The following is a 26,641-nucleotide window of genomic DNA, read 5'->3' as shown; positions in this document are numbered from 1 at the left end:
GAGACTAAAGACGGAATACAATGTACAGAACACAGCCTTGTTATTCATGAAACATAGACTCTTGTCGACAACAAACAGTCAACAGAATTTTGGCAGGCTTTTTCAAAATAACAATGATGTGAAGTGAAAAAATACAGCAATAAAAGTAAGTCACTCTATTGCAAATTACTTCCCACTAACAAGTTGAGGTGTGCCCACAAGTTGCTCGACAATCAAAATGGATTGATATGACGAACACCAGAGTTCAAAGGCGAGAAAGGATTCACTTTTTACCCACATCAACGCATCATTTATTGAAATCGCTGTTGATCGAGGAGCGACATGTGGCCATCGGAGTGACTAGGGAGATGAGAGCTGGCGATTCAGTCCATGCCTGTTCGAACAGGCCACCATTCCTCTCCTGCACTGCTTTGGAGTCTTTGGTAAACTTGGATGAGATCATCAGTGGGTGGCGACTTCTTCCTCGATTTTCTGAAGACAGAAAATAGAATTCAATTCAATGCAGTATTTGGGCATTTACATGATTGTGGCAGAGCAAGGGACAAGGATGTGACGTGACAAGATCGAAGAGCAAGACCAGCGTGAATCTACACGACACACTATGGACTAGTGGCTCAGATTCTCAACTAGAGGTCAAGAGGTCCCTGGTTCGAATCCTACAGTCGGTGAGAGACTCAGGCAGGTCTCTTAGACACTTGCCTCACTACCCAGATGTATAAATGGGTTCTGGCGCTGGGCATATGGACAAATGGGACAGCATTTTTTCCTTCTTTTTTTGTTACTAACAGGATTGTGTGAAGCCCAGGCTTCAATCTCTTCATCTATCTGGGCCCTCGACGATGGCACCTTTGGTCCTTCCTTTTCCAACAAGTGTCTGAAACAGTGAAAACAAAAACACAGTGGAAATCATTGACGGCGTTGTAGGTTAGACACTGCTGCTCAAATGATTTGAAATATTCTCCTCACAACCCAAAGAAGAAAACCTAGGTGGCTTTTTCGTTATGCATTTCTTTGCAGTGAATTAACGAGTAAACATCGTCTCTCAGACACTTGGGAAACGCATCTGAGAGCATCTCAGTTTCAAAATTTTCCTGCTGGAGACCCCAAGACCTCCCTTCGTGGGTGAGCGCCTACTGCGCTTTCATGTGATTGTGAGGGCGAGCCCTCACCATATTCAGGCTTCGCCCTCAACGGGGCCCCCTCTATCCAGCTGTGCTGGATCCACTCCCTTATTTGATGGTGACCTACCATTGTGGTCCAGCCACCAGTCAGACAAGGATCCCCTTTTGCGATTTGTTGCTACTTCTGGCTGTACCAGGGCTACTTTTTGCTGGGTCACTGGATGTACCAAGTCATGCCCGCTGAAACGACGAGTGATCATATCAACATTGTTGTGGCGATACTCTACACCATCCCTTCGCAATTCCCACAGCCCGTGATCACTGTTCACTAAAAGATTTGAGAAACAAGTTGTCACAATTCCATTGGCGTCATGCAATTTGAATTGCAGCAGACGTCGCGGTTTAACATAAGTTGTGTACCGGTGCTACCGAATACGCTGCATGACACAAGGGCCTTAACATCACAGTAGAAAAGAATCATATTGAATTTGGCTAAATCACAGGGCTCAGCCAGGCCTCTGAATCTGATATCATGATGGGGGGCGGGCGAGGGGGTTGGTCCAGCAGCGGCTGGCAGCGGACATTTGTCTTCATGACTCTTGCTTAGCGCTGCTACAGCTTAAAGTGCTGTGGTACAGTCTAGAAGCAGTGTCATCATTGGCGAAATGGACCAAAGTTTGTGAGGGGCTGAGTTTCGTCCAAAAATAGATCTGTTTACAGTACACACTACGGCAATGGCGTATTGCAGGTACACGTCAACGGGTCATTGATTGTCGGACGTCAGTTCGCCAAGAAAACCAAAGGAATCGAAGGATTCATTGAACTCATCAACACATCATTAGTTTTCAGTGAAGTGCAACTGTATTCCTAGGTAAATCACTTTGGTATATAGAGAGTAAGATGACAATTAACTCACGTTAAAGTTTGAGTTCCGGGGAGGTAGCGTTGTCAGTACGTTGGTTTAGGGGCGCAATAACCTAGCTTATAGCGAGCAATTAGTACACTAAGATTTCAGTGATTAACATAATAGTTGCAAGTATTTGGCATTTTAGACTCATAATTCGTGCTATAATAACTACGTTGTAAACATAATGCTCAAAATTGATTCATGAAAAAGTTGTTAGGGCAATATCAAGCAAGCAGTAATGGAAAAAAGTGTAATTCCATTAACTGAATATTGTTTTTAGACACTATAACATTTTAGGCCTACTTTTCCGTAAACCACGAGAACAATGTATGAGAAAAAAACAACACATATAAGTGAGGCGCCGAGTATACAGTAATTGTAAGGTAAAGAAAAGCTCGGTCTCTAAAGTCTGGAGGTCCGGAGTCCGTAACTGTGACGGTCACGAGAGTGATTTGTTCTTACGGATAGATCGAGAGGGCGGTTTGGGGTTCCGCCGACGGTGCTCGCATGCATTAGTCGTATCCCCGAAACCTTTACAACGCGAACAAAGCTCGTGGCATCCATGACGGTATAGGAATTGACGGTGAGGTAACAAAAAAACTCGTGGCATATCGGATGCGCATCCGATGACGGTAAAGAAATTGACGGTAAAGGATCTCGTGGCATATCGGATGCGCATCCGAAGACGGTAAGGGAATTGACGGTGAAGGATCTCGTGGCATATCGGATGCGCATCCGATGACGGTAAAGAAATTGACGGTAAAGGATCTCGTGGCATATCGGATGCGCATCCGAAGACGGTAAGGGAATTGACGGTGAAGGATCTCGTGGCGTATCGGATCCGAAGACGGTAAGGGAATTGACGGTGAAGGATCTCGTGGCATATCGGATGCGCATCCGAAGACGGTAAGGGAATTGACGGTAAAGGATCTCGTGGCATATCGGATGCGCATCCGATGACGGTTTTGTATATACACATACGCATACATACAATGAATAACTCAAAACGACGACAACTGCCTGCCAAATGCTCGACGTTTATTTAGGTGATCAGAGTGACGCAAGACGGCGCCACCAGCCGCACGCCACGCAAAGTACGAGTGGGTACGTTTCACAAGACGACCGACTTTCGTTCATCATACTTCGCTGTCGTCCGTAACCCTTACGACACATGCCTTTTGTCTACTCTTGGTGCTACTATTTAAACGAATCTCGAGCTCGCATACAAATATATACATTGACGTTGTGTTATGTTTTGTAAAAATAGTTATAAGCATCATGCCGATAGTTAGCCACAAGTGAGTTTTGGTGCTGCTTAGTGTAACCCAGAAATCATCGTACGCCTTATCCTTAGTTTATGTAATTATTAAACATTTCACGTTTATCACTGAAGGACCTATAAACCGACTCAGTCCCACCTTGTCATAAAAGTCACCTCGACACAACCCATGGGATGCAGACTATTATCCAATAATGCTTTTAATCTCGTAATTGAACCTCGAGATGGACTTTCTCCCGTCTCAGTTTCTAAGTTTTGATCTGTCATCAGCATGAATAGGCCTCAAAGATTGCATATCAAACGCTAAGACTTCCCAGAGTCTTTATGTTAAGAAGTAGACAAAGATGGATGGAATCGCAGAACTGACCTAGTCTTTTCGTCTGCCTACCAGTCGGACCCGCCTCCCCCACCACCATCTCCAGAGCTAAAGCCCCCACCACCTCCGCCCCCGCCCCCACCACCACCACCACTACCTCCCCAGCTCCATCCATGATCGTGATGATGATGATGCGATCTGTAAGACCCCCCTCCTCCCCCGCCAACACAGTTACAGCAAGCTCCACGCATACGACAGCAAATAAAGATGCAAATGCCGCCAAAGAAAATAAAACAGATGAAGCCGATTATTGCCCCGCCGATGGCCCAGTTCGTGCCGCCAGAACCACCACAGGTACCGTCTGCTTGAATCGTCAATCTGGAAATAAAAAACAAATAGTTTTGAAATGTCACTCCTATCTCCTCGGCTGAAAGGCCAGCTTCGTTTGTCTTCCATGTTGACATCGACACCATGAGGACTGCGAAATAAACCTGGCTGTAGTGCATTTTTCTCTGAAAAACGTACAGGTGTTTTTTCTCACGGAAGATATGATAAATCTACGTTTTGAAAATGGGTACACATGAGTTATAAATATCATATAACTTACTTGTACTCCGTTAGTATTTTCCCAATGGCATCGGCGTATCTTTGATCTCGGAGTAAATCTTTGGCATTTCCTGAGATCTGATCCACACAAGCGCTAGATATCTTCTTTTTAGTCACCTTACCAGAGGAAGTGAAGACCTAGAGGAAAAATGGGAAGGATTAATGATAGGCTGATGTTTTTTGTTCTTTTATTCAGAAACCCATCCAACACCCATGTCACTGTCAGTGTGTTCCTGTTATTTTGACATCCAGTGGTGTGGATATAGATTTTATGAGTTGCTTTTTATGGCTCTAGTCAAGATATCAAATATTCAGAAGGTCAATTTCCAGTTCCGGTAGTTGGAGAACCAGAATCATTCAAACAATCAATCAATCACTCAATGAATCAACAGACCGATCACCCAGTCAATATTCCTGGATCTTCATGCGCCTGTGGTTGTGTTACCTTTCTATCATTAATGGATAGGACTATGACGGCATCATTCGTGCAGTATCCGAAACTCCACTTATTCCTCAGAGTGACCGAGAAATATTCTATCTGCTGCTGGACTTCCGCTTTTGTTCGTGGAATACTAAAAAGAAAGAAAACGAACGGTAAGAACACTCCCAATGCAGTGGTGACACAGAAGTCGTTCGGATTGTGATTCCCAGCACCATTGGCATTGCGACTGAGTGAAACGGAAGGACTATGACGTCATCACGCAGGCGACTCATAGCAACGACATGACGTCGATCCCATCCTCCTTTGCACGACGCATAGCAACGCCATATCATAAAGTCCAGGGTTTGGAAAACGTTCGGATCATTCTTCCAATATTTCTCGCAAAATCAGCTTCTTATTCTTCAGTAAGTTTGATTTGTCCGATTTTAGTGAGACTCCTCGGGCTACAAATTCCGCCATTGAGCTCCCATTTTACCTCATTGTTTCTTCATAATATCCATCAGTATTTTACTTTTGAATGATTTTATAAAACGTTTTCGCGCCCCCCTCGATACAACGTAGATCAATTTCGCGGAGGTTGGCGGTGGCGAGTTCAACATCTACAGCAATCTTTTGGAAACTGTTTTTCATCTGACCATGTTTTGTTTAGGATCACCACCATGACATCTTTATGTGATATCAAGCTCGTGGTCAATGAAGAAGAGCGGGTGACCGGAGAACGGAGCAGCCGCATAGCCCGCAGTCATGATGACATTGATCCTGCCGCGCTCGATCCAAGTTTCATCAACCACCAGTAACTATCATGTTTTGTTCCCATCGGTTTGAGCTGATGAATGACATGTTGTCAATAGTTTTACATTTAGCGCTTCTGCTTCCGGCCGGTACTGAAATACGCGCTCCCACAAGATATTTCTTCCTCAAAACATGACGGGAACGTTTCAGAAACGTGTCAATTCAGTTGGTTCGACCGCATAATTTTCGAATACTTTTCATATTTTTCCTTCAACCAGAAGGAGCATGATTTGTTAAATTGCTGACTTTATCTTTCAGACTCCGAAGAATGCTAGGTGGGGATGCCACACTCGACATAGGTATTTTCCCGCACTTTTTTTCTGAACAATGAATCTGCAACCACGTCAAACAGCTTCGACACATGCATAAGTTACGTTGTCGACTTTTGAGCAAAGGTTCCTGATCTTTGAACCGCGGTGACGTCGTGCCTACATGTGGAACTCTGACCCGGAGGTTGTTGGTTCGAATCGCCACAAAGATCTTTTTATCGAAGACTGGGATTCTACAGCGCTTTATTTTGAAAGCCAAACTTCAAGCTCATAAGCCATCAGTCTCACTTAGCTATCGCCTTACTTGCTATCTAATACTGATGCGTGCAAACTCATCCTTTTTATTTTTCAGAGTCTGATCCTAAGTCTGAGATCTTCGCCGGTGACGATGACGACCAAAAACCGAGAGACATCATAATTAAAGAACTTTGGGGGAAAAAGGTGAGTGTTACAAAAAGTAAAGTAATGATGCTCCCATTTCCTTTTCAACGTAGTCCTGTCAATCAGGCAAAAGAATGTTTAGCCAAAACCAGTTTTGACTGGAACTGATGGTTAATTTTGTTTTCCTTCAGACCAAGAACATAAAGGTTGAAAAGAGAAGCACATCTAAGCTCTATGTCAAAAAGTACTTTGGTAGTTCAGGAGATCCGTCTGAAGTACACGGGAACGATGCCTCCCCTCTGAGCGGGGCCAATCCCGCTGATAGGCTGTGTTCCATTTGTGGTAGGAAAGTCGTGGACGATGTATTCACACAGGCTCCAGGCCCAATCATCAAACACGCTACAAGTGATGACTCCACATGTCAACTGCCGACATCTCCAGCCAAAATTATGAAGGTACGGCCTGTTATTAAGGCAGAGGTCTTTAGAATCATAAACATACATGTATCAAGAGCAAAACAAGTAGGTTTTGCTGGGTTGGCGTTAACATGAGTGGTATCAGTGAGCCGACTAGACGACACGAAATGACCTCTACGATATTATCTCTCAGACATTCATCTCTGCGTGATCCCAGCTTTATGAATAGGCTAGGCCTATTCGACTTGGCTCACTTCTTCATGGTTGAAGAAGCACCATGCCGTCTTATCTAAGATGACAGTAGGGACTTCTCGCCTCGGCACCGTCTACATAAAAATTAGGCCTATCTGATACACTTCACATGTTTTTAAGATATCAGATGAATTTAACACGAGTTTACAAAAATCAAGACCTTTCCTTTTTACAGAAACGGCCTGGTAAAGCTCATCGAGCCTGGCGAGGTATTAAGAGGGCAGTCATTGGGTCCAGATTGCCATAGTGAGTAGATTTTCTGGACCCTCTTTTAAACGTGGATTTATATGGGAACTGCACACGTCCATCGAGATATCAAAAATATTCAACATATTTTTAGCTTTAGCCTTGTTATTATCTTTTCTGTCACTGGGAACGGAATTCATGGGGTAAATCTGTCATCGGGATGGGCAATAGAGAGCAAAATGTTGATGTATGTGTGACTGGAAGTTTTGTCAAAAAAGAAGTTCTCACCCTGATGGAAGTTTGAGCCACGGGACGATGGCCACTGACATCATGTAGCCGGTCCGTCCTACCGGGCAAGTCACGCATGCACACGAAGTGTTGGCTGTCACGTCCGCGACGATCTTGTCCAGGTTAGCGGCTAAAATCATAATAAATGGAAAAATCATGATTGATATCAAGTAAATAATGTATGAAATCAATATCGAAGGTAAACATTTTCCAGAGAACTGTTTGAGAGTTCGAGAAAAAGTGTTGTATATCCTCATTCCTGAGTCAGGTATACTATTACCGAAAAGAATAAGCTGGTTGACTCAATTGTGATATCCTTCGCTCCTCAGGCCCTAGTGAACATCAACACATGAATGACTCAAGATGGGGTTAAGGATTCAATGCCCCATCCGACCGTTTCCCTTTCACTATACTTACTTTGATAAGGCCTTAACAACCTGTTTGGATCACAGACGTACGAGGACTTGTCGCGACCACATTTAGCAGCTTCGTAACGTGGGTTGGGGAAGTCCTTCACGTCCCAATATTCTGATGGAGTAAATGGCGTGGTCGAGTTTGCGGAAGATATGGCTGCCAATGTCATCGCGAGGTAGACTGCGAGAAGGCTTGGACCCATGTTTTTCATTTTAATGAATGTCCACCCTCAGAATCTGAAACAGAATGATTGCTTTCAGTTGAACACGCAGGGTACCTTTTTCTTCATGACGCTGAATCGAAACTACGTCCACACTAGGAATTGATTGATATCAGGGCAAGGGAACTCAGTCAACAAAAGGAAGCGAAATGCGATGTATATACTTACAAGAATCATGAAGCTATGTTTCCACAGATTACGATGTTTGCGCGTTTGGGATATCGATACTGTCCCCAACCCTCTCCATGCAGGGTCAGTCAACTTGTCTATATTGACGTCGACTGTGTTATGCACGGCAGTGGACTTCTTGCAAACTGACATGTAGTATATCGGTTAAGTATATAAGCAGTGAAATACCTCCGAGTGTATTAAAGGAGATTGCTCGTCAATCCACGTGAATATCAGAGACACCTGCAGCGAAAATATTCAACTACTTCGGTTTCCATATAAGGGATAGTCATTAGCATATTTCTACTACAATGTTTACTATGAGTCTAAGCACGTGGGTCACCCAGGTGGCTCCGCAAGCGAGGTAACTTGACGAGGCATGGTGTTATACTATAATAGTACCTTACGAATCCGCATGGAGCGCGTTATCGATAATGGTCGCAAATAATGTCAAAAACATAAAAAGTTATCGTAAATATTGTTATATTTCTGGATATTGGAGTATGTAAATGATAAGGAGACCTAAACCAATGACAGACCAGTATCCTATGAACCTTACTAGTGATTTGGGGTTCTTGAAACTCCTTAGATTTATCAATGAAAGCTTATTCCCGCCTTAGGTTTTTACCGGGCCATTCATAGCACACCAATTTCTTAAGCGTTTTAACGAGAACTGTCCTTTAATGTGTTAGAATGGTAAGGTCACCGAAGTAATACTAGTTAGTACATACACACTATTCGCTTGCATACCCGATACCTATTCACCCTCATCCAAGAAAGAAGTATATTTAGAACTGATTTAGCAGTAGTCCGGTATGCAGTGCCGGTGTCAGTGAAAGGTTCAAGTTAAGTTCAATTCAATAGAGGCCGTTGGCCTTGCCAAATCTGCAGAGCCGGAGAAGCGAACATTTACCCCTGATTTACTCAGGATGATTCTCTCTATGATCTACTTCTTCTCAAGTTTTGGGGAGAAGCTATGAAACCAGTCACTGCTCTGACAGAAGGGACTGGGCAGGCGATATTGTTATTTGAGCTTTTCGACCGGGCATTCGATACTTGCAACAAGGACGAGCGTGGTTGATGATCGAAACCGTACCGATTTTTAACATGGTACTTTATATTCTATATTTCTATGTATCATGAATAGATACACTCGCTGTATAGGCACCTTTCTATGCTTGAAGATAGAATCGTTTGGCCTAGATGACCCGACTAATTGCCAATAATCATTGTGGATGACAATAAGCCTGTCATACATTCATGAACGCCATAACCCAACCCCAATCGTTACTCAAAGTTCCAACCTACACGTAGACTCATGCAATATTCGTCATCCTGATCGTCCATCTCGATTCGACCTTTTACAGCGTAGAATATAATAATAATAATAATAATAATAATACTAATAATAATAATGATCTTTATTTATTACTCCTTCACAATATCCTTGTAAAGTGGAAAGTCTTCACAAATCAGTACAAATATACAATTGACAATGCTGAAATAGCTCTGGCGATCATTACAATAATTATCATACTCATTTTTCAAGATGAGTTTGGCGAGTTGGTTATTATCTTTCACCACATGTTGGATATTTAAGATTTTTTTTTTTTTAAATATATCAAACAACAATGGTGTTCGACCAATCTCACTATATACACTGCTATTGGAAGTATTTCTTAACACCAAGTATCTGTTTGCATATTCTGAGATGTACAAGTTTATGGTCTAACCTTACTTTTTTATAGACTTCAGTATAGTGTCCTTACTTGGCTTCCTTAAAAGATAGGCACCCCTAAGTTCAGAGCCATATAGTAGTTGGGGCCTACCAAATTTATAACAAATTTATTTACAAAATATATTTCAAAAAAGTACAAAGTATACATTTTAAGTCATAGGCATGCATCATCATCATACATGAACACAGATGCAGGTTTGTTCTTATATCGAAAATTCTTGTCACGAATACATAAATAAGACGGACACACAGTCATCGTGTGTGATTTACAATGTGAAAAATGTGCCTGCATTATACAATGTATAAGTACAATGTACACGCACATGTACCTATAGTATTTGACCATTCTTATGACAGCATGGACCGGCAGTGTTACTCAGTGCGGGTAGTCTAGCTCTTATAATCGTAGTATTGGTCACGAAGGTTTTGATTATCGGTCGTCCGATTCATTCTATTATATTTTCCTTTCGACATGGCAGCCTGCATTTGCCCCACATTCATTCTTGACTGTTTCTGTTGAAAGACCTTTGCGGTCGAGTCGGAACACGTCTTCTCCTGAAATGAAAACGAAAGATCAATTCTAAAAACCTGTTTCTTCAACATTCATACCATTGTCACCAACTTAAAACTACGAATGACCAAACTCAATTTTGCGTTCTGTATCATGTACCTCACGATATTTGCCCAGAGGTCGCCAACGGAGTAATTATTTGGAACTCAGCCAGCTTCCATGTCTCGCGCGATCGCCATTGGTAACCGTTGCAAGGGATCAGAGCGTGTTCTCTCATTTGGAAGATTAGGACTCATGTAGCCTGGTTTGAATCATATCATGTTAAATCCCGAAGATAAGTGAACTTGCCTTTCTAAAGATATTATTCCTCAATTCCTCATCAATGTCAACGTTCTCAGCCACAAAGCCGAAGTGTTCTTCAACCTGCCGGTCTGACTTAGCGCCACGCCTCATCATGCGCTCAGTGGCAAGCCTGCGAGATAGAAAAGTATATTTCGGTTATATATTGGTGCTTGATTTGGCCAGACAATAATTTCTTTCGCAGTGAAGGGTACCGAGTAAGAAGAAGGGAACATGAATGGATAAGGAGGTGGCTGCTACCTTGAGTCTGTGTCTGCACGCCACGCGCCAAGCCGAGAGGAGTGTACATGTTTCAAGTGTAGGCCAACAAACTACTTACAGATTTTCCCTGCCTTCTCTATATTTTCCCTCCTTCCCGAGTGCGGCTGACCGATGGACCGCGGCAAGCCCGGTGATGGCCACGTTCACATTCTCCTCCATAATCTTCCTGTCATTTGTAATGGGAATGGAATGGCAGATCACTCTCAAACACTTCATACCGTCGGGCTTCGTATAGCGGATCTGAATCTGGAGAGAAAGAATATAAGGTTTTATTCAGCGGCCATATGGTTATTTTTGGCGGCCACTTAGTCTTTTTCGCAACCATATGATTTGAGACCAAATCTTAGCAGAGGCAGAAGGATAATGATGTAGTAAGATGACAGATTTGACATGATTCTAAAAGATGGCAGACTGCTTTGGCCTCGGCTTGTCAACACATTTGAATACCTCGAACACTGAGCAACATAAGGAGGAAGGTGAGAACTTGTAAACGAATTTGCAAGTTGTGTTTATTCAAGAGAAGGAGTTTGATGAGGATCTAAATAAATGTACATCACACTTAATATTTGAAGAGGGTGCCATAATATGTTGGCGAGAGAATCTTACCTGGAAAGGAATAGCTGTCAACTGCTCCACAGGTCTCGTAGTTGGATGAGCCTTAAATGCGTACGTTAGGTCGGTCGTCTTGTTGGCATTCCCAATCTTCTTATCCAAGATAGTTGTCACCTGATTCAATTAAAAGAAAAATTCGATAAGACCACACATTAGTAACGTTGTAATGTATAAATGCATCCTGGTGAAGAGCCAGATTGACCTTCATGGTCCTTAGTGACTGGACTCCTTGCAAACGAAGTATGAAATTCAGGGGGCTTTTACATCCAGATTGTCGTGTCCCCTACTATGACTGGAGATGTGCTCATCTCGATATCGCAACCTGCAAATTAATGCCAGGAGTATCAATAAACACCAACAAAAGTGCTAGTTCCGAAGCGGAACTCCATGTTGAAGGATTAGAATCTATTTGTAACGCAAGCCGTGCGAATGGGGAACGAGAAGCTCGGCTGCTCCTAGAACCTTCACAACTTACCTCTTTGATGTTCGGGTCATCGAAGCAGAGCGTGGGGTGAAGTATAATCTTAGCGGTCACATCTGTAGCGATGACTGGATTCTGCGACAGGAACCTGATCTCCCTGGTAAGTTCACTGGGATTCAGGATATTCACGGTCCCACCTGTCATAGATGCGGCGATGCTGATATATTGCAGATTACACTCTGCACCATCGAGAGCGATCACAGAGATCTTGGTCTCGTTTCTCAGGGCGTATTCTCCAATCTGAAATCAACAAATACATGTATTGGGTGAAATGACGTCCATCAAGAATCTGGTGTACCTAGCTATGGTTACATCATCATGGAAAGTTTATATCGGGCCCAACAGTGAATAAAATCTGCATCAAATCTGAGCAGAAAGCTAAACTGAACAGCATGTGATGTTCACCATACCTAAAACCGACCAATTGACACTAAGAACTTCTCACACTAGAAATACATGAACGAGACTGTATACTAAAATGACACGATAACGAAATGTCTTCTTCAAGGAATAAACCAAATGTTATGTTTTATTATTTGGATATGCTCACTTAAAAAATAAACTATACACGTACCATTTCATAAAATCCAGAGTCGGGCTCCGCACCCCCGAGACTTCCCATGCCAGTGTTGGGTTCGCCGTCGGTACAGAGAATGACCTCCGCGGCAGGGTAACCCTCGGCCATGCCCACACTGGTCGCTAGCGCAGGCCCCAATGCTGTGCATCCGCTTACTGTCAGCTCACTCACTGTTTTAGTTACCGAGCTAAATATAAGAAAAACAGAGTGATTGGTTTTGGCAAGAGCTTACAGTATCAATGCCGTATCATTATTTAGACTCGCGAATTCAACATACTGAAAGACATGTCAACATATATTCAGTCCGTGAAAAATGAAGCCTTTCTCTTCAAACACTCGAGATACATGTAATTCATGACTTCGTTACTCAGGAGGAAAGTTGGACTTAACCTACCCGTAGCTATCCTTGAGCGGTCTTATGGCTAAATCTCGCATGATTCTCTTCCCGCACTCGGCCGTCTCCTCTAGGTTGTGTTGGTTCGCCTGGACCACCTGTGAGGCTCGTCCGTCGCCGAGGATTTTCACCTGGCTTTCGAAGGTCACCAAAGCGACGCGTTTGTTTGGGCGCTCTATTTGAAGGCGTTCGATTTGTCTGGATTAAATATAGTTTATCATTTATTTATCGGTGTAAACAAACATTCTGATTCTAATTGATTAACTAATGTGAATTTTTATACTTATGTTCTCATTTACGAATGGGACTCCATCTTACCTTAAGGTTGCCTGTTTGACGCAGTCTAACCGGGTGGCAATATTACCAGATGAATCACGACCCTGCTGGTTCCGCCACTCACCTGGAAAAGAGAAGTTTTGAAATTAAATAGAAAGTAGTCTCGATAGGGAGGCCGAAAGACCACACTGATCAAGAGGTTAAACAACTGCAGGTCTTTACTACCACCTAAACAGTGGCCAAACAGCCTCAAACTTGAAAACGATGTGATCTGTCAAACTGCCGCAGAACCACGAACACACAAGAAAAAAGGTGAAAGAAAATAACCCCACGTGATAACCCCGAGAGGAAGCTTACTCTGCAGTTCCGGCATACTGATGTTCATGGCCATTGACGAGCTTATATCGATGCAGTAAATGAGAAGCCCAGTATCCTTCAGGTCAGGCTCATCATCCTTCTTCTTCTCCTCTCCTCTCTCTTCCTTCTTGGGCGGCGCGAACACCACGTAGTCGTTGCTTGGTAAGGCGGGGATCTCTGCATCGTCGATGTCAGGCTGGTTCTCATGGCCGCAGAATTCACTGCAAGGAAGATTTGACACATGTTTAGGTCATGTTGGTTGTAAACAGAGAACAATGTCCTAGAAATATGATACACGTAGGTCCACGACTTCTACGATTCGGACATATCAAGCTCATGTTCAAATTTGAAGACAAGTATAAAGAGTGACGTTGTCCTTCGTATGACCAATGAAGAATATGACCACTTACCATTTCCATTTGTGCTCCTCTTTCACTTGAGAAATGGCCGACAATATGGCGGGGCAGTTATTGCAGTAGACAGGGTCGCCGGTGGTGATGCGGGAGTCATCAGACAGCGCGCCCAATCGCAGAGCAATCACGTTGGCATTGGCCATCTGGGTCTTCCTTACCTGAAACGAAGTTGATACCAGGTGGTAGAAATTCGCTAATGAGAGGGCCACTTTCATTCACTGCGGTGCAGTTACCTCTCCTTCGGAAGCTGAAGTAGGAGGTTCACATTCACATTCTCTTTGGCGATTTCCGTATATTTCTACTCAACTCGACTAAAACTGATGAGGTGGGCTCATTCCTTGGAGCCTACCAGTTTCTTACCGCACAATATCAAAAGGCCAGGCCGTGGTATCACATATCTCTTTATAATCACCTTGTTCTTCTTCCTTGGCAAAAGGGGTGGTGCCTGGGCGGATGGCGGTTCCTGCTGCGTGACGGGTAAATCTTCTCCAAAACCATCCGAACTAGGAGTAGCAGGGGCCTTTGACGTTTTGTTGAACAATTTCCCCAGGAATGACCGTCTTTTTGATGATGGTGCGACATTACTCCTCGCTTTGTTCAAGTTTTGCTGACGATTACGACTTGGACCAGCTGAAAACAGATTCGCCATGCGCCCCTTGTTGGCTTTCGATGGCCTCTCAGCAACTGGAATAAAAAGTGCCGTTGAAGCATGATTTGCCATTTTGTCACCAAGTAATGGATCAAACTGGCCGTCTGTCATATTGTTGTACAGTGAGTGACATGAAACAGTAATCATGTGCATATCAACTATATCATCAACGTTCCGATATTACATGTGTGTACTGCTTTATATCGCACTCAAAAGTGTCAGTGTCGAAGACTTATACCATTTCTGCAGCCTTTGAAACAAACAAACCGTTCCTTCGTACCCGAGTAACCTGCTATCAAGCCGTGAAATAAATGGACCTTTAATATTCTAACCTCTTTCTTTGGGTATGTCTTCCACAACTACTCTCTTCCTGTATGAATCTTCGATGGTTGGGTCGTAGTTCTCACAGAATTCGTCGCAGACGAATCGACACGTGAGTGATGACTTGCCCACGCCCCCGGAACCAAGCACGGCAAGCTAGAACAATACCAAAAGTGATCAAGTCATAATTTAATTTTGGATATTTCTTTGAACGTTTGTTTAGGATTAACCCATGATTCAATTTGTATTTACAAAGATGGCTTCTATGTGCATGTGTCGGCTGCATGCTGGACGAGAGTGGCTCCCATGACAATTGATGCTGGGTAGAGTTTGCCTTTGATTGCCATCATTGCTGTGCTCATGATCAAGAAACCTTTGGCGAGACTCAGAAGGGCTCAGAACCTTGACTGGTTACCATTCTGCGGACCTAAGGTGGGAACCAGAGAAGGTAAAGGTGATGATGTCATCCAGTTACTTGTAATCAGAAGGACGTGATACGCATGAAAAACAGGTTGTTACTTGCAACTACATTGTAGGAGCAGCGGTACCCAATGGCAAGGATTAAAGAATGAAACGATCGCTCACAGTCTGTTCAATGGACAAGTGTACAGTATGAACAGGAATTAAAACATTGACTTGAAAGTCCATACCTTGTAGTCCAGTCCATATCTCGGCATCTGGCGGACGAGTTCTTGGAATGCCTCGTCAACATTGTGTAGTACCTTCGCGGATGTCTCAAAGAATGGCATCCCATGTTTCTTCGCCAAGGCCTCGCCTGCTTCCCTAGTCACTTTCCGGTCATCATCTAGATCGTCTTTATTGCCACAGAGAACCTAAAAGAAGATTATCAGTCAGATGAGTCGGTTGGTTTGCCGTCCAGTGTGACATGGATGGATGGATAGCCGTCCGGTAACCAACAGCCGACTTTGTAAAACCTTAATGACCATGAGGGTAATTCGACCACCCTTTGGTGATGGCCAGCGGACATCAAAAAGATATTTAAAGGGTACTTACCGCTGGTACTCTTGGCAAGTCCTTGACCCGACATGCCCATTCATAGATGTCGCTCGCGTCGTTGAGTGTATCGGGCCTTGTGACGTCGTACACGATGAGGAAGCCGCCTCCACTTCTGACGTAGAGCTCCCGTATGCTCGAGTACTCTTCCTGACCAGCTGTATCAAGGATGTCTAAAATGCAGGTCTGGAAAGAGGAAACAATGCAAAAAAGGTGTTTTTTTCTCTGTGAGAAAAATGCATTGGTCAATCATGAGAAACGCATGAGAAAGAAATATTCCGCCCAAGAAGTGAAATAATGATAGTCCTACTTGGCTTGGCGTTCAATTCTGTTTTGGTAGGAGTGTACAGTAGAGTACAGTATGAATGCCCTAACCATGGGACTATTTTCTGTCTTTGTGTTCTTGTCAATCTATGATTTAGGCCACAATTTTGATATTACTGACCTAAATTATCCTTGCCTAAATACCATCGTTCTCAACCAAGGAAAATAGAAGGCATTCGCCATGTACATGTTTGATGTCACCTATGTTTTAGATTTGTTCAGCCAAATAGGACAACATGCATATGGTTACAGTATAGTCTCATCATGGACAATGATGTTATTAATGATTCCCTAATGAATCCTTGATGTCATGCATAGCAAGTGTGGCTCAGGGAGAACGTACAGCCCATAACGGTTAAGGTTTATATATAAGAAATAAGTAAGTTTTCACAAATCCCCGAAACTCCAACGCCTGTCCCATATTGTTCGACATCGTGCTCAGGAGCTCAAACTTTCAGCTGGCAATGCAACTGAAACACCATCTACTACCCGTACCGTTTAAAAACAATCCTTATATATATAATCTCCCTTACCTTTCCGTCGTCATCTTTCTTCATTTCCTCATGGACAACATCCTCCATTGCAAGAGGCTCCTCATCGGAACCCTCGTCTGCTACTTCTTCCAGCTCATCGTCTGCTGCTGGAGGAAGGTAGACAAACGCACTCCCTGCGTAAAAGTCGCCGGCGTCGTCATCGCCGTCTTTCGAGGTGGACTTCATGAATTTACTCATTTTTGATAGCTCCTGGAATCAAAAAGAGCGGTTTGTATTTTGAAGTAGTGACAGTTCTGGTCAGAAGTTATATTTTTGAAAATTATTATTCGCCCGACTGTCGTGTCTTTACTGAAGATTTTCTGCGCTATTGACCCGACTACAATATAATGTATTTGCTGGTCGACAGTCGTGTCTCGAGTCATATCAAGATTCCCCGCGCTATTGACCTGACGACTCAGTTGATGACGTCATCGGTTGGCCAACGTTCCCGAAACCTGCACTTGATTGGGGAGAACGTTTACGAAGACGTCGCGTGACGTCACGTTACAGTAATGTAAGACCGACAGAGTTACAATACATCGTGACGTGATGGCGGCCAACACTATGTAAACGTTGTTCCCAATCAACTGCATGATCCATTGGAATCTACCGAAAAGCGGCCCGGGCACTGTTCTCATGAAACCAGTTGTCTGGCTTTAATTAGGAGCATTGTTTTGCTGATATTGTCATACATTCTTTCATGTAAGCATTGTTGGTATGTTAAAGGGGGAATAGAGGCAAAGTGGTCTCCGGGTGACCAATTAGCCGATCGGCACAGTCATGACCGGGCAGCGCGTTTTGAGCCTCGCCACCGGCGGGGGGGGGATGCACACTCGCAACTTCTAATCAATTCTTGAAGAGAATCGTCCATCCCCTAATCTCGTCGTCCCCAGAGCCAGTAGCCCCTTCTTAGTTAGGGATGCAGTCACGCGGCCGACGCCGCGCCCAGCTAGATGAGGGATGTCAGTTCTGGCTACACATGAAACACTGTCCGAATGAATAAAGGTTAACTAACTACAATGCTTACCTTGCCTATCTTCTGACAGCTAGACTCTCAAAAAGGCATGTGGCCGTGGTGCAATATCGTTTCATATATATACCAGTCGTTCGATCACATACTATATTTAGAACCACGCAAGTGCTGACCTGGCTCAATCGATATTCATTATTCATGTTTTATCTCGTTCCTATGAACATTCAGTAATACTAGTGTGCCTACACCAATTGGTATAAACGAACAGTAGCCTGAAAGCGAGGTTGACTAAAGTGACGTTCCCGCTGCATATGTGACGTCACGAATAAATTTGTGTTTCCCACTGTTAAATATAGCATATCTAAAAATAGCCCACGGAGCACTCATATTCATGGCGGTTTGTCAAATAAACCAGTAAGACAGAAATCTCTCCACCAGACGACACTAGTTTATTCAATACGATATCTTTCAACATGATTCGAACCGACGAAGTCGTGTCCTTGAAGTGTGTGGTTGTAGGAGACGGTGGTGTAGGGAAAACATGTATGCTGTTCAGTTATGCATCAAATACTTTCCCAACAGCTTATGTGCCAACAGTCTTTGATAATTATGCAGGTAATTACTCAGTTCATTGTGAAATCTTTAGATTTTCATAAATGAGGCTGCATTCACGGTAATAAGGCTTCGTAACCCGACAGATCAGCTCCCGTGTGTGTCTTTCTGCAGTTTTGAAAGAACCGCGGTTCAAGGCATAAGAAGTAATGAAGCGCAATAAACCATAAAACGACGAATCAGCTTACGAGTTTGGTTAACAGTTCGGGAACGATAAGACCATGGAGGTACTATTAAACTTATAAAACTTTATAAAACTCTTACTGACTTACTGACTAATTGTCTTCTAACGTACTCTTTCAGTAAACCTCACCGTCGGAGACTCGCTAGTGACGCTAGGGCTATTCGACACAGCTGGGCAGGTAAGTACATCTTTTTTATTGAATTGTTGTCTGCTTAAGGTATCGTCCACCATCAATCAGTGTGCTTCACAGTCCTAACAATGTCAGGGGTGAGTTTGACCCCCTCTCCAACTTTTATTTCTCATTAAACCCGCATTAAATCATTGTATCGAAGAAACTTTGGTGCCTGTATTTTGTCAATCGTTGTGAGGGGGTTTCCCAACTCGAGTGATGCAGCTGGTTCGCGGACTAGCAGCAATTTCGCCCATCTAGTTATTCTGCGAACGTACAGAGCTGGTCAGTATAGAATGTTTGGTGACGCTTTTTAATATGAATTATGATTCAATTCGTAAGAGTACTTCTGTTCAATCGGATGCGGAAACTCCCGCACGACTGAGCCAAGTGTAGGCCTACAGGCAAATCGACATTTGTACTTATATACTGTACTAATTGTAGGCCTATATGTACATTTATGTCAATTTTTAATTTGCGACATTTGTGAAACTCCCCGGTTTTGTCTTGGAAATGATTCCTAGAAACCTGATATTGTTCGCTTTATAATAACGGCGATTTTAATCCTTATAAAAATCTCACATGCTCCGTCTTTCAGGAAGCCTACGATAACCTCCGGCTGCTCTGCTACCCCGGAACTGACGTGTTCCTCGTGTGCTTCTCGGTGGTCAGTCCGACATCCTACACCAACGTCGCCGAAACCTGGATCGAAGAGGTCCGAAGAAACACTCACAAAAACGCACCCGTTATTCTAGTGGGAACTCAGACGGACTTGAGGGACAGCAGTAAAGTTATCAACGACCTCAGGAAGAAGAAGCAGAAACCGATCACGACTGAGCAGGGCGAGACATTGGCAAAGCGATTAAAGGCCGACTGTTACGTGGAATGCTCGGCGCTGACGCAAAAAGGACTCAAAAATGTTTTCGATCAAGCGATTCTGACTGTGTTGGAACCGAAAAAGAAACCAGCGGGAAAGATGAACATCTTTCGGTCATGTTTGCCGAGTTCGCGACGATGAACTTTCCGTCAGTTCCCAGCAGGACTTTGCATTTATGTGATAATTAAACACTGTGATAATATCAGATATTTTAGGTGCTCTTGACCGTGACTGCAGGACAAACGGCAAGGGTTTTGACCTTTAGCTCGTATCTCTCTAATATTCCGAGAAACACTGGATGCCAGCTTCTGATATTGTGGCATAAATCGCCTTCGTACTTATAATCTCATTCCTGCGGAACTTGCTTATACGTAATCCGGGTGCTGGCGTATTGTCAGCATTCGTTCTTCCACTTGAACCCGTAGTTACCTCAACTCAAGGATTACCAGATGGCGAGCTGATAGGTTTTGTGATATCGACTTGGATTAGGCAAATCTTTTTACAAAACGTGATTATAAGTATTTATTTCCGCAATATCTACACGTCGTATATAACTTTTATACTTGTATATGTCATTTTTACATCAATAACACGATAATATTCTATCTATAGCTATAGTCTTCTTTTTGACTCAAATGCACAACCGCCAGCGAAACCCGGCGAGAAATACTTCATCTGTGCACATAAGCCTTTCAGTAAACTCCCATTAGACTTGACGACGGACCAATATCTTGGACAACTCCAAGTTAATTGTATGCGTTATTAGGGAAAAATACGTCTATTAGCCGAAAAGCGGCATGCCGACTTATCGGCGGTGAATATCAGTCCCAAAGTCTATACACAACTATACGGTGGATCGGCATGAAAAGCGGCGAACGTAGAAGTCCACGTGGTTGTTGTGCTGATGTTGTGCTCAATATATTCACAGTCATACACACCGAAGCCATCGTCTTTGTCAATAAGGCAGACGTTACATAGAGCTTCACGCTTCACTCCTCACGCCTCATGCTTCACGGTTCACTCGTGAACAGAAGAATTTCCAAGGCATTTCAACTTAGGCCCTCATTTTTTCCGATGTAACAGGGCTCATTGAAATACCTTGGAAATTCCTCGGTTCACGAGTGAACCGTGAAGCATGAGGCGTGAGGAGTGAAGCGTGAAGCTCTATGTAACGTCTGCCTAACGGCTCTATAAGAACTCGCTGGTAAAATATGAATCTCCCATTCCATTTCAATTTATAAAAGGTATAATATAACGGAAGAGTCAATACCTTTATTGATGGAATTCATAAGAAAAAACTATTTCGCCCAGTGGTTAGTATAAGTAGGTCAGATCAAAACTTAAAAATGTTTTGCAAATAGAGTCCAACTGAACATGCTATAGATTCACAACAATGTGTCACAGTCTGTAGTTGTGTGATTGGAGTATTTTTATTTTCATGAAGCAATCTCGTCCCACATGGACGACCATCCCATGGACTTACTATTATAATTGTTGACTCATTGTGTTAACATCTCATAGACTGTATGCGGGACAGCCAAGGTTGGTGACGCATGACATGTATGGTCTTCCCCGAATGACTAGTAAGTAGGAAGTGGGGCTATAGAATTACACTGTATCATAATTAATATGCAGGACACTGCTTAACAGTAACACACATATCGTCTAGTCATTACACGTAGGGAGGATAGGTCATTATAACATACATGTTCGTTCACCAGAAGTTAGAATGTCTACGACAGAGCCAACAGAGACGAGTACCATCAAATGTGTTGTGGTCGGGGATGGGGGTGTCGGGAAAACCTGCATGCTGTACAGTTACGCATCCAACAAGTTCCCGACCTCTTACGTCCCAACAGTATTCGACAATTACACCGGTAAGTCCATCTTTGAGTCACTTTTTGATAACCATCCTCGAAATCCATTTCCGTACACGCATGCTGTATAGTGTATGTATACAGTACAAGATGGAGAGGCTGGCCTACAGGTAGTAGACACAAACTGAACCTGTAACTAGCCGATACCGCTAAAAGCCACTGAAAGCTTCTGGCATTCCTATAATGCTGCCACACACGTATATCATACACGTACAACTATTACGGAGGCCTATCAGCGGATTAAACCCTGATCGATCTGATTACTTGTGGATTTTAATACAAAGTTCAGTGTAACTACTTGTGGTTAAATTATAAGGGCTGTCCCACAAGTTGATTGCAGCCATACACGACTATCTGTGGATGAAGCACTGTCCCACACCTCGGCCATACACAACTATATTGTGGATGAAGCACTGTCCCACACCTTAGCCATACACGACTATCTGTGGAGAAAGTGCTATCCTCCACAATGATTGAAGCCACACAAGACTATCTTGTAGATGAAGTGCTGTCCTACATGTGCACGTTGATTGGCCATACACACAGCTTTTGAGCCAAGTCATATTTATTAGTTGTACATGTACAAGCATTGTCCAACACGTTCATTGTCGGCCTAACCATACTCGACTATTCTTAACATAGGCCTGACGCATCGATGTGAAGAGGTGAATCTCACGCAGTCTATACCCAAGTAGGCCTACCCAGGATATCCTGGTGCTGCGAACGGCCATTTATTTCATTGTGACTGGGTCATGCTTGCCATTGGGCATATAGCATGGGCTTTGCAAAAAAATGAAACATTCCCAGGTACAGGTGGTTACTTCAGTGAGTTTTCGCAAATGCCCCGAACCACCAACGCGAACGCCTGTCCCATTGTTCGGCATCGTGATCAGGAGCTCGAACGATCATGGACTTTGCGAATACTCCCTCACCTGCAAGGGGCGGCCAGGGCTTTGACAAAGAGTTACCGTATAGGGAGCGTGGCAGAAGTTCCGCCATCACAATAATTATAGTAGATTTAGTTAATTCAGCTGCAGGACGATCACAATTTGTCAACTCTCTTTTCTTTCAGTTGACGTGTTGATGTCCAATCGTCGGCTACAACTAGGACTCTTTGACACAGCTGGTCAGGTGAGTAGGCCTATAGTGGTATAATCGAGCATCCTGGCTCTCATGCGATCGAGCTCCACAAACAAAAAATTGTGGGTCAAGATGTTAATCGAGATGAAAAGTTTTTAGTGCACCAGAAGTAGTTTTTAATACAATGTAATATAGTGTTCCCTCTGACCTGTGATACCTATCACACCTAAACAAGAACATCCAATCATTGACCTATCAATCAAGTCTTTCCTTTCAGGATGTCTACGACAAGATCCGGATCTTGACATACGCCGGAACTGACGTCATCCTGTGCTGTTTCTCCGTGATAAACCCCGTATCGTACCAGAACGTCTCCGAGACATGGATCGAGGAACTGCGGCGGCACGCGCCTAAATCTTGCCCAATCGTCCTTGTGGGTACTCAGATTGACCTCAGGGAGGACCAAGATACCTTAGACAATTTACAAAAGAAGAAGCTTCGGCCGCTGAGTACGGAGCAGGGCGAGTCTCTTGCCCGGCGGCTGAAGGTGCACGCCTACGAGGAATGTTCCGCCTTGACGCAGAAGAATCTCAAGGCCGTTTTCGACACGGCAATAGTCGCGGCTCTAAACCCGGTGAAAAAGAAGGATAAGACGAACATATTCACAAAGTGCTTCAGTCCTGATCGATGATATAATCATCACTCACAGATGTAGAGTTGTTGCAGGGTTTTCAAAAAACGATTCTCGTAATCGGATTTTTCAAAAGAGAATGATCTGGTGCAAAGCACCGCCGAGTAAATAAAAGGAATCTCCTAACTTTGGTAGGGCCTATTATCGTTACGATACTGCCATGAACGCTGTAATCTATAGGCTGTATTCTTGTAGTGTGTAAAACTTGAGATTTTTCGTTGGGAAAGTGTCACAAATAAACACTTTTCTTCACTCATTGGATATGAGGACACTGTACTGGTTTCTTTCAAGTTACATCCTGGTCTAGAAGTTGGAAATGTTCCAGGATGTCTGGGGAACAAAGGATTATATTGTGTCTTTGAATCCCTTAGCTTCTGACGGTCATGGCCCCAATATAATCAGAACAATATATGTATGTACCACAATCCGTCAGAACACAATAGGGCCCGACACTATTTCCAGAGGGACATTTTCTGCTTCTGCATCGGCCCTGGTTTTGACTTTGTCCTGATGAGGCCAATTTTGTAAGAATGGAAACTACATTGGAACCGCTGAGGTCTCTGTCCATGCAAGCTAAAGCTGATTTGTTGTTACATGTTGTCATCACAACGGGGCTCCATTATTTTTCTACACCTTTCCATAAATTGGACGAACTGGTGCTAGGAACTGTATTGTTATATTTGTGCAAATATATTTGATAAGGTGTTTGATAGTTTGTCCGAGATGGGTCGCTGTTTTCGAGGATAGATCTCTCAAGAATAGATTTTCGTAGTACAATTGCACTGTGTTGTTATTATTTTGGTTTATGAACCGATGGCAGTGTCTTTCATTCCATCTGCGTATGTAATGCAATGCATGCAACATGTGGGCTACATGTAATGCAACATGTAGCCGTTAGAGAGGGAGAAAATTGATGCAAGAAGACAAAGGTATATGTACTCTCAAAAACATGAGGATTTATTCACTTATGTGCAATTTGGTGTGCATTTCACAGCTTCTAGGCTTCAATAAGACCCGGTGTATTTACAATAGCAGTGTGGTGGACCACAAGGACGTCATGGGAACCTGTATGTCAATTACCCTGGAAGAAAATTCATGACATTTTGGAATAAATATATATACACGTGTATACGATTCATACAATATCAACAATTAGTATATTAAAAGAAGACTCATTGTACCCGTGTTCTCATATTCATTATAATCAGTGATTAAAACACTAATAAAACAATACTCATTTTGGTGCAATGCGATTAAATAAGTTAAGTATGTGTAAACTGTTCAGAATAAGTTAAGTGTTATTATAATATTTTTAAAAAACATGAATCTCTCGGCTCTGGACGATTTCTTTGGCCAACCAGATGCGAATTATACATAAATAATGGTGCAACAACTCGACTCGTTTTGTCAGAGCGGAGTGTAGAAAACAACTAAACTAACCACTTACATGTAGCTTCTGCCTATAGCTAGTGTCCCCCTTTAAAGAAATCTACATCAACAATGTTTAAACTGCTGCATAAAGAGAGTATGCATGCATTACAACGTACAAAAAAGCATACAACGTACAAAGTACCTTGACTAGCACTGTGGGATATCCTGAGTATGCATTGTACATGTAAAATAATAAACATATCACAGATGCTTTTTAACCTCAAACCCTCTGTCGGTATCCCGGTGTAGAAGTTTAAAATGTCCTAGGATAAAATGTCCGGGAACAAAGGATTCTATTATGCGCTTCAATCTCTGAGCTATTGATGGTCAGGGTCTGCAGAATACAATAGGGCCGGACACTTTTTCCAGGGGGGACACTTTTTACTTTTACACCGGCTATAACGTAACCAAAGCCTCCTTGATGTCATGCAGCACGTACTTTGCTAAGTAAGGGGGTAGTCCCAAATGTTCCACGGCATGGGGAAGATGGCGATACCTTAGCTGACTCCTGATACTGAATCTGCAGAGCCGGACAAGGCTTGGGGGCTCGAATAGCTTCTCCATCAGGTGATTCAAGTAAAGCAACGCTCCCAAAAACTCCTGCGGTAAAATGTTAAAACAGTCTCTCAACAATCCTCGTAAGAAAGGGACGGATTCTCTGTCTGTTGTTATCATAAAATCACCAAGTTCCAACAGATTTAACAAGATACTTTGCCGCTTTTTCTTCAGCTGAAGAAAAACGGGATGTTTTTCAGTGAAGTCAGGCCTGGTCGCCGTCTGTAGCAAGTTCTCCAGCTCGTCATTGGAGATGAGAAGAGTTTGCAGACCACGTTCTAACGCCGTTAAACCGTACATATCAGTCACATTTGGATTGGCACCATATTTCAATAATATATTGCAAGCGTGTACCCTTCCGAGCTGAATTGCAAGATGTAGCGGGGTTTTCCCCTCCTCCATTATACAGCCACGTGCGTCGATATATGGAACGCCTTTGCAGAGGATTTGCGCCTTCTGCACGCGCTGACAGATGAGTTCCAATATGTCGTCTGCTCCAATACTGATGGCCATCAATATGATGGGACAGCAGGCGGGGGCTAGAGAATCACGGATCAACTCATCATCAAGAAAATACGCCACGTATTCTATATTTCCGTACATCACAGCCAATTGCAACGCGTCCGAATTCGTGTAGACGTAGTCCGGAACGTCCCACCAGTGACGTTTAGGAATATTGTTCCTGCATTTCTCTATGTAGGCGACGGGTTGTTGATGGCGGATTGCATTGATAAAACTGATAGAAGTCATCACAGAAACTCACCGCTTCCACGCGAATATATTTGGTAAAACGGAATATCGGAAACTGAACAAGGTTATGGCGGAGTATTCGTTGTTCTTGTCTATCTAATTCGACCTTCGCTACCTTCACCGCGTACGTTCCTGTTTGGATATTCCGTATTTATTACCGGCCAATGAATAAATAATTTACCACCTGTGCTACGTCATGGCATTATCGATCTTCTGCAACTCCGAACGTGCATGCATCGATAAAACCTGGCTAATAAATGACGAATGCGTACGCGTCAAATCAAGTATTGGCCTGGTAGGTGTTAATGGCATCACGCCAGCTGTTGGCGAGGTCATAACCTGTTCAGGCTAATGCACTCAAAGCAGGCCTGTGTATGTATAAGTATAGGCCTACCAACAATATTCCTGACCGCACATGCCCTTGTTGGTAAACTAAAACTCTCAGTTGTAAGCCCAATGTTTGTAAACAGTCCAATCGGGCACGTGCTCGTCCACCTTTAATTTCTCAGGATGGCACTGCATATAGGTGGGTTACCCTAGGCAATAGTAAATTAACATACATTG

General features: G+C 43.3%; 5 protein-coding genes and 1 long non-coding RNA gene across 8 annotated transcripts; 2 read left to right on the top strand and 4 right to left on the bottom strand.

Moving 5' to 3' along the window:
- Nucleotides 1–16: 16 nt before the first annotated feature.
- Nucleotides 17–2,286, bottom strand: LOC135484922 (uncharacterized). Of its 2 annotated transcripts, none has more exons than XR_010446493.1 (4): nt 2,038–2,286; nt 1,249–1,361; nt 700–874; nt 17–471 (listed from the first exon to the last, which is right to left on the bottom strand). It is a non-coding gene; the product is annotated as an uncharacterized LOC135484922 (long non-coding RNA). The 2 variants fall into 2 exon arrangements; XR_010446494.1 differs by having other exon boundaries at nt 787–874; nt 2,038–2,277.
- A 1,405-nt stretch (nt 2,287–3,691) lies between these two features.
- On the bottom strand, nt 3,692–8,887 carry LOC135484432 (uncharacterized). Its single transcript, XM_064765891.1, has 6 exons — nt 8,789–8,887; nt 7,673–7,905; nt 7,256–7,385; nt 4,675–4,801; nt 4,231–4,367; nt 3,692–4,001 (listed from the first exon to the last, which is right to left on the bottom strand). Exons 2-6 carry the CDS (start codon nt 7,878–7,880, stop codon nt 3,692–3,694), a joined length of 912 nt encoding a protein of 303 aa, XP_064621961.1. The 5' UTR covers nt 7,881–7,905; nt 8,789–8,887.
- Nucleotides 8,888–9,454: 567 nt separating this feature from the next.
- On the bottom strand, nt 9,455–17,955 carry LOC135485240 (circularly permutated Ras protein 1-like). Its single transcript, XM_064767084.1, has 16 exons — nt 17,906–17,955; nt 16,879–17,088; nt 16,022–16,207; nt 15,658–15,840; nt 15,019–15,163; nt 14,450–14,721; nt 14,035–14,195; nt 13,625–13,845; nt 13,310–13,391; nt 12,992–13,189; nt 12,595–12,784; nt 12,015–12,260; nt 11,534–11,653; nt 10,986–11,173; nt 10,655–10,778; nt 9,455–10,350 (listed from the first exon to the last, which is right to left on the bottom strand). Exons 2-16 carry the CDS (start codon nt 17,074–17,076, stop codon nt 10,186–10,188), a joined length of 2,679 nt encoding a protein of 892 aa, XP_064623154.1. The 5' UTR covers nt 17,077–17,088; nt 17,906–17,955; the 3' UTR covers nt 9,455–10,185.
- A 326-nt stretch (nt 17,956–18,281) lies between these two features.
- On the top strand, nt 18,282–20,228 carry LOC135485241 (cdc42 homolog). Its single transcript, XM_064767085.1, has 3 exons — nt 18,282–18,466; nt 18,767–18,825; nt 19,415–20,228. The coding sequence occupies exons 1-3, from the start codon at nt 18,325–18,327 to the stop codon at nt 19,832–19,834; spliced, it is 621 nt and encodes a 206-aa protein (XP_064623155.1). The 5' UTR covers nt 18,282–18,324; the 3' UTR covers nt 19,835–20,228.
- A 1,011-nt stretch (nt 20,229–21,239) lies between these two features.
- On the top strand, nt 21,240–24,118 carry LOC135485239 (cdc42 homolog). Of its 2 annotated transcripts, none has more exons than XM_064767083.1 (3): nt 21,240–21,276; nt 22,643–22,701; nt 22,928–24,118. In XM_064767083.1, the coding sequence occupies exons 1-3, from the start codon at nt 21,252–21,254 to the stop codon at nt 23,339–23,341; spliced, it is 498 nt and encodes a 165-aa protein (XP_064623153.1). In that variant the 5' UTR covers nt 21,240–21,251; the 3' UTR covers nt 23,342–24,118. The 2 variants fall into 2 exon arrangements, with proteins under 2 accessions (XP_064623153.1, XP_064623152.1); XM_064767082.1 differs by lacking the exon at nt 21,240–21,276 and adding an exon at nt 21,283–21,570.
- A 153-nt stretch (nt 24,119–24,271) lies between these two features.
- Nucleotides 24,272–26,566, bottom strand: LOC135485238 (uncharacterized). Its single transcript, XM_064767081.1, has one exon. It carries the CDS (start codon nt 26,075–26,077, stop codon nt 25,169–25,171), a length of 909 nt encoding a protein of 302 aa, XP_064623151.1. The 5' UTR covers nt 26,078–26,566; the 3' UTR covers nt 24,272–25,168.
- Nucleotides 26,567–26,641: the final 75 nt, after the last annotated feature.

The sequence above is a fragment of the Lineus longissimus genome, chromosome 3 (genome assembly GCF_910592395.1).
Source record: "Lineus longissimus chromosome 3, tnLinLong1.2, whole genome shotgun sequence".
Lineage (NCBI taxonomy): Eukaryota > Metazoa > Nemertea > Pilidiophora > Heteronemertea > Lineidae > Lineus > Lineus longissimus.
The sequence above is the reverse complement of the archived record's forward strand: the minus strand, read 5'-3'. Positions and strand labels throughout refer to the sequence as shown.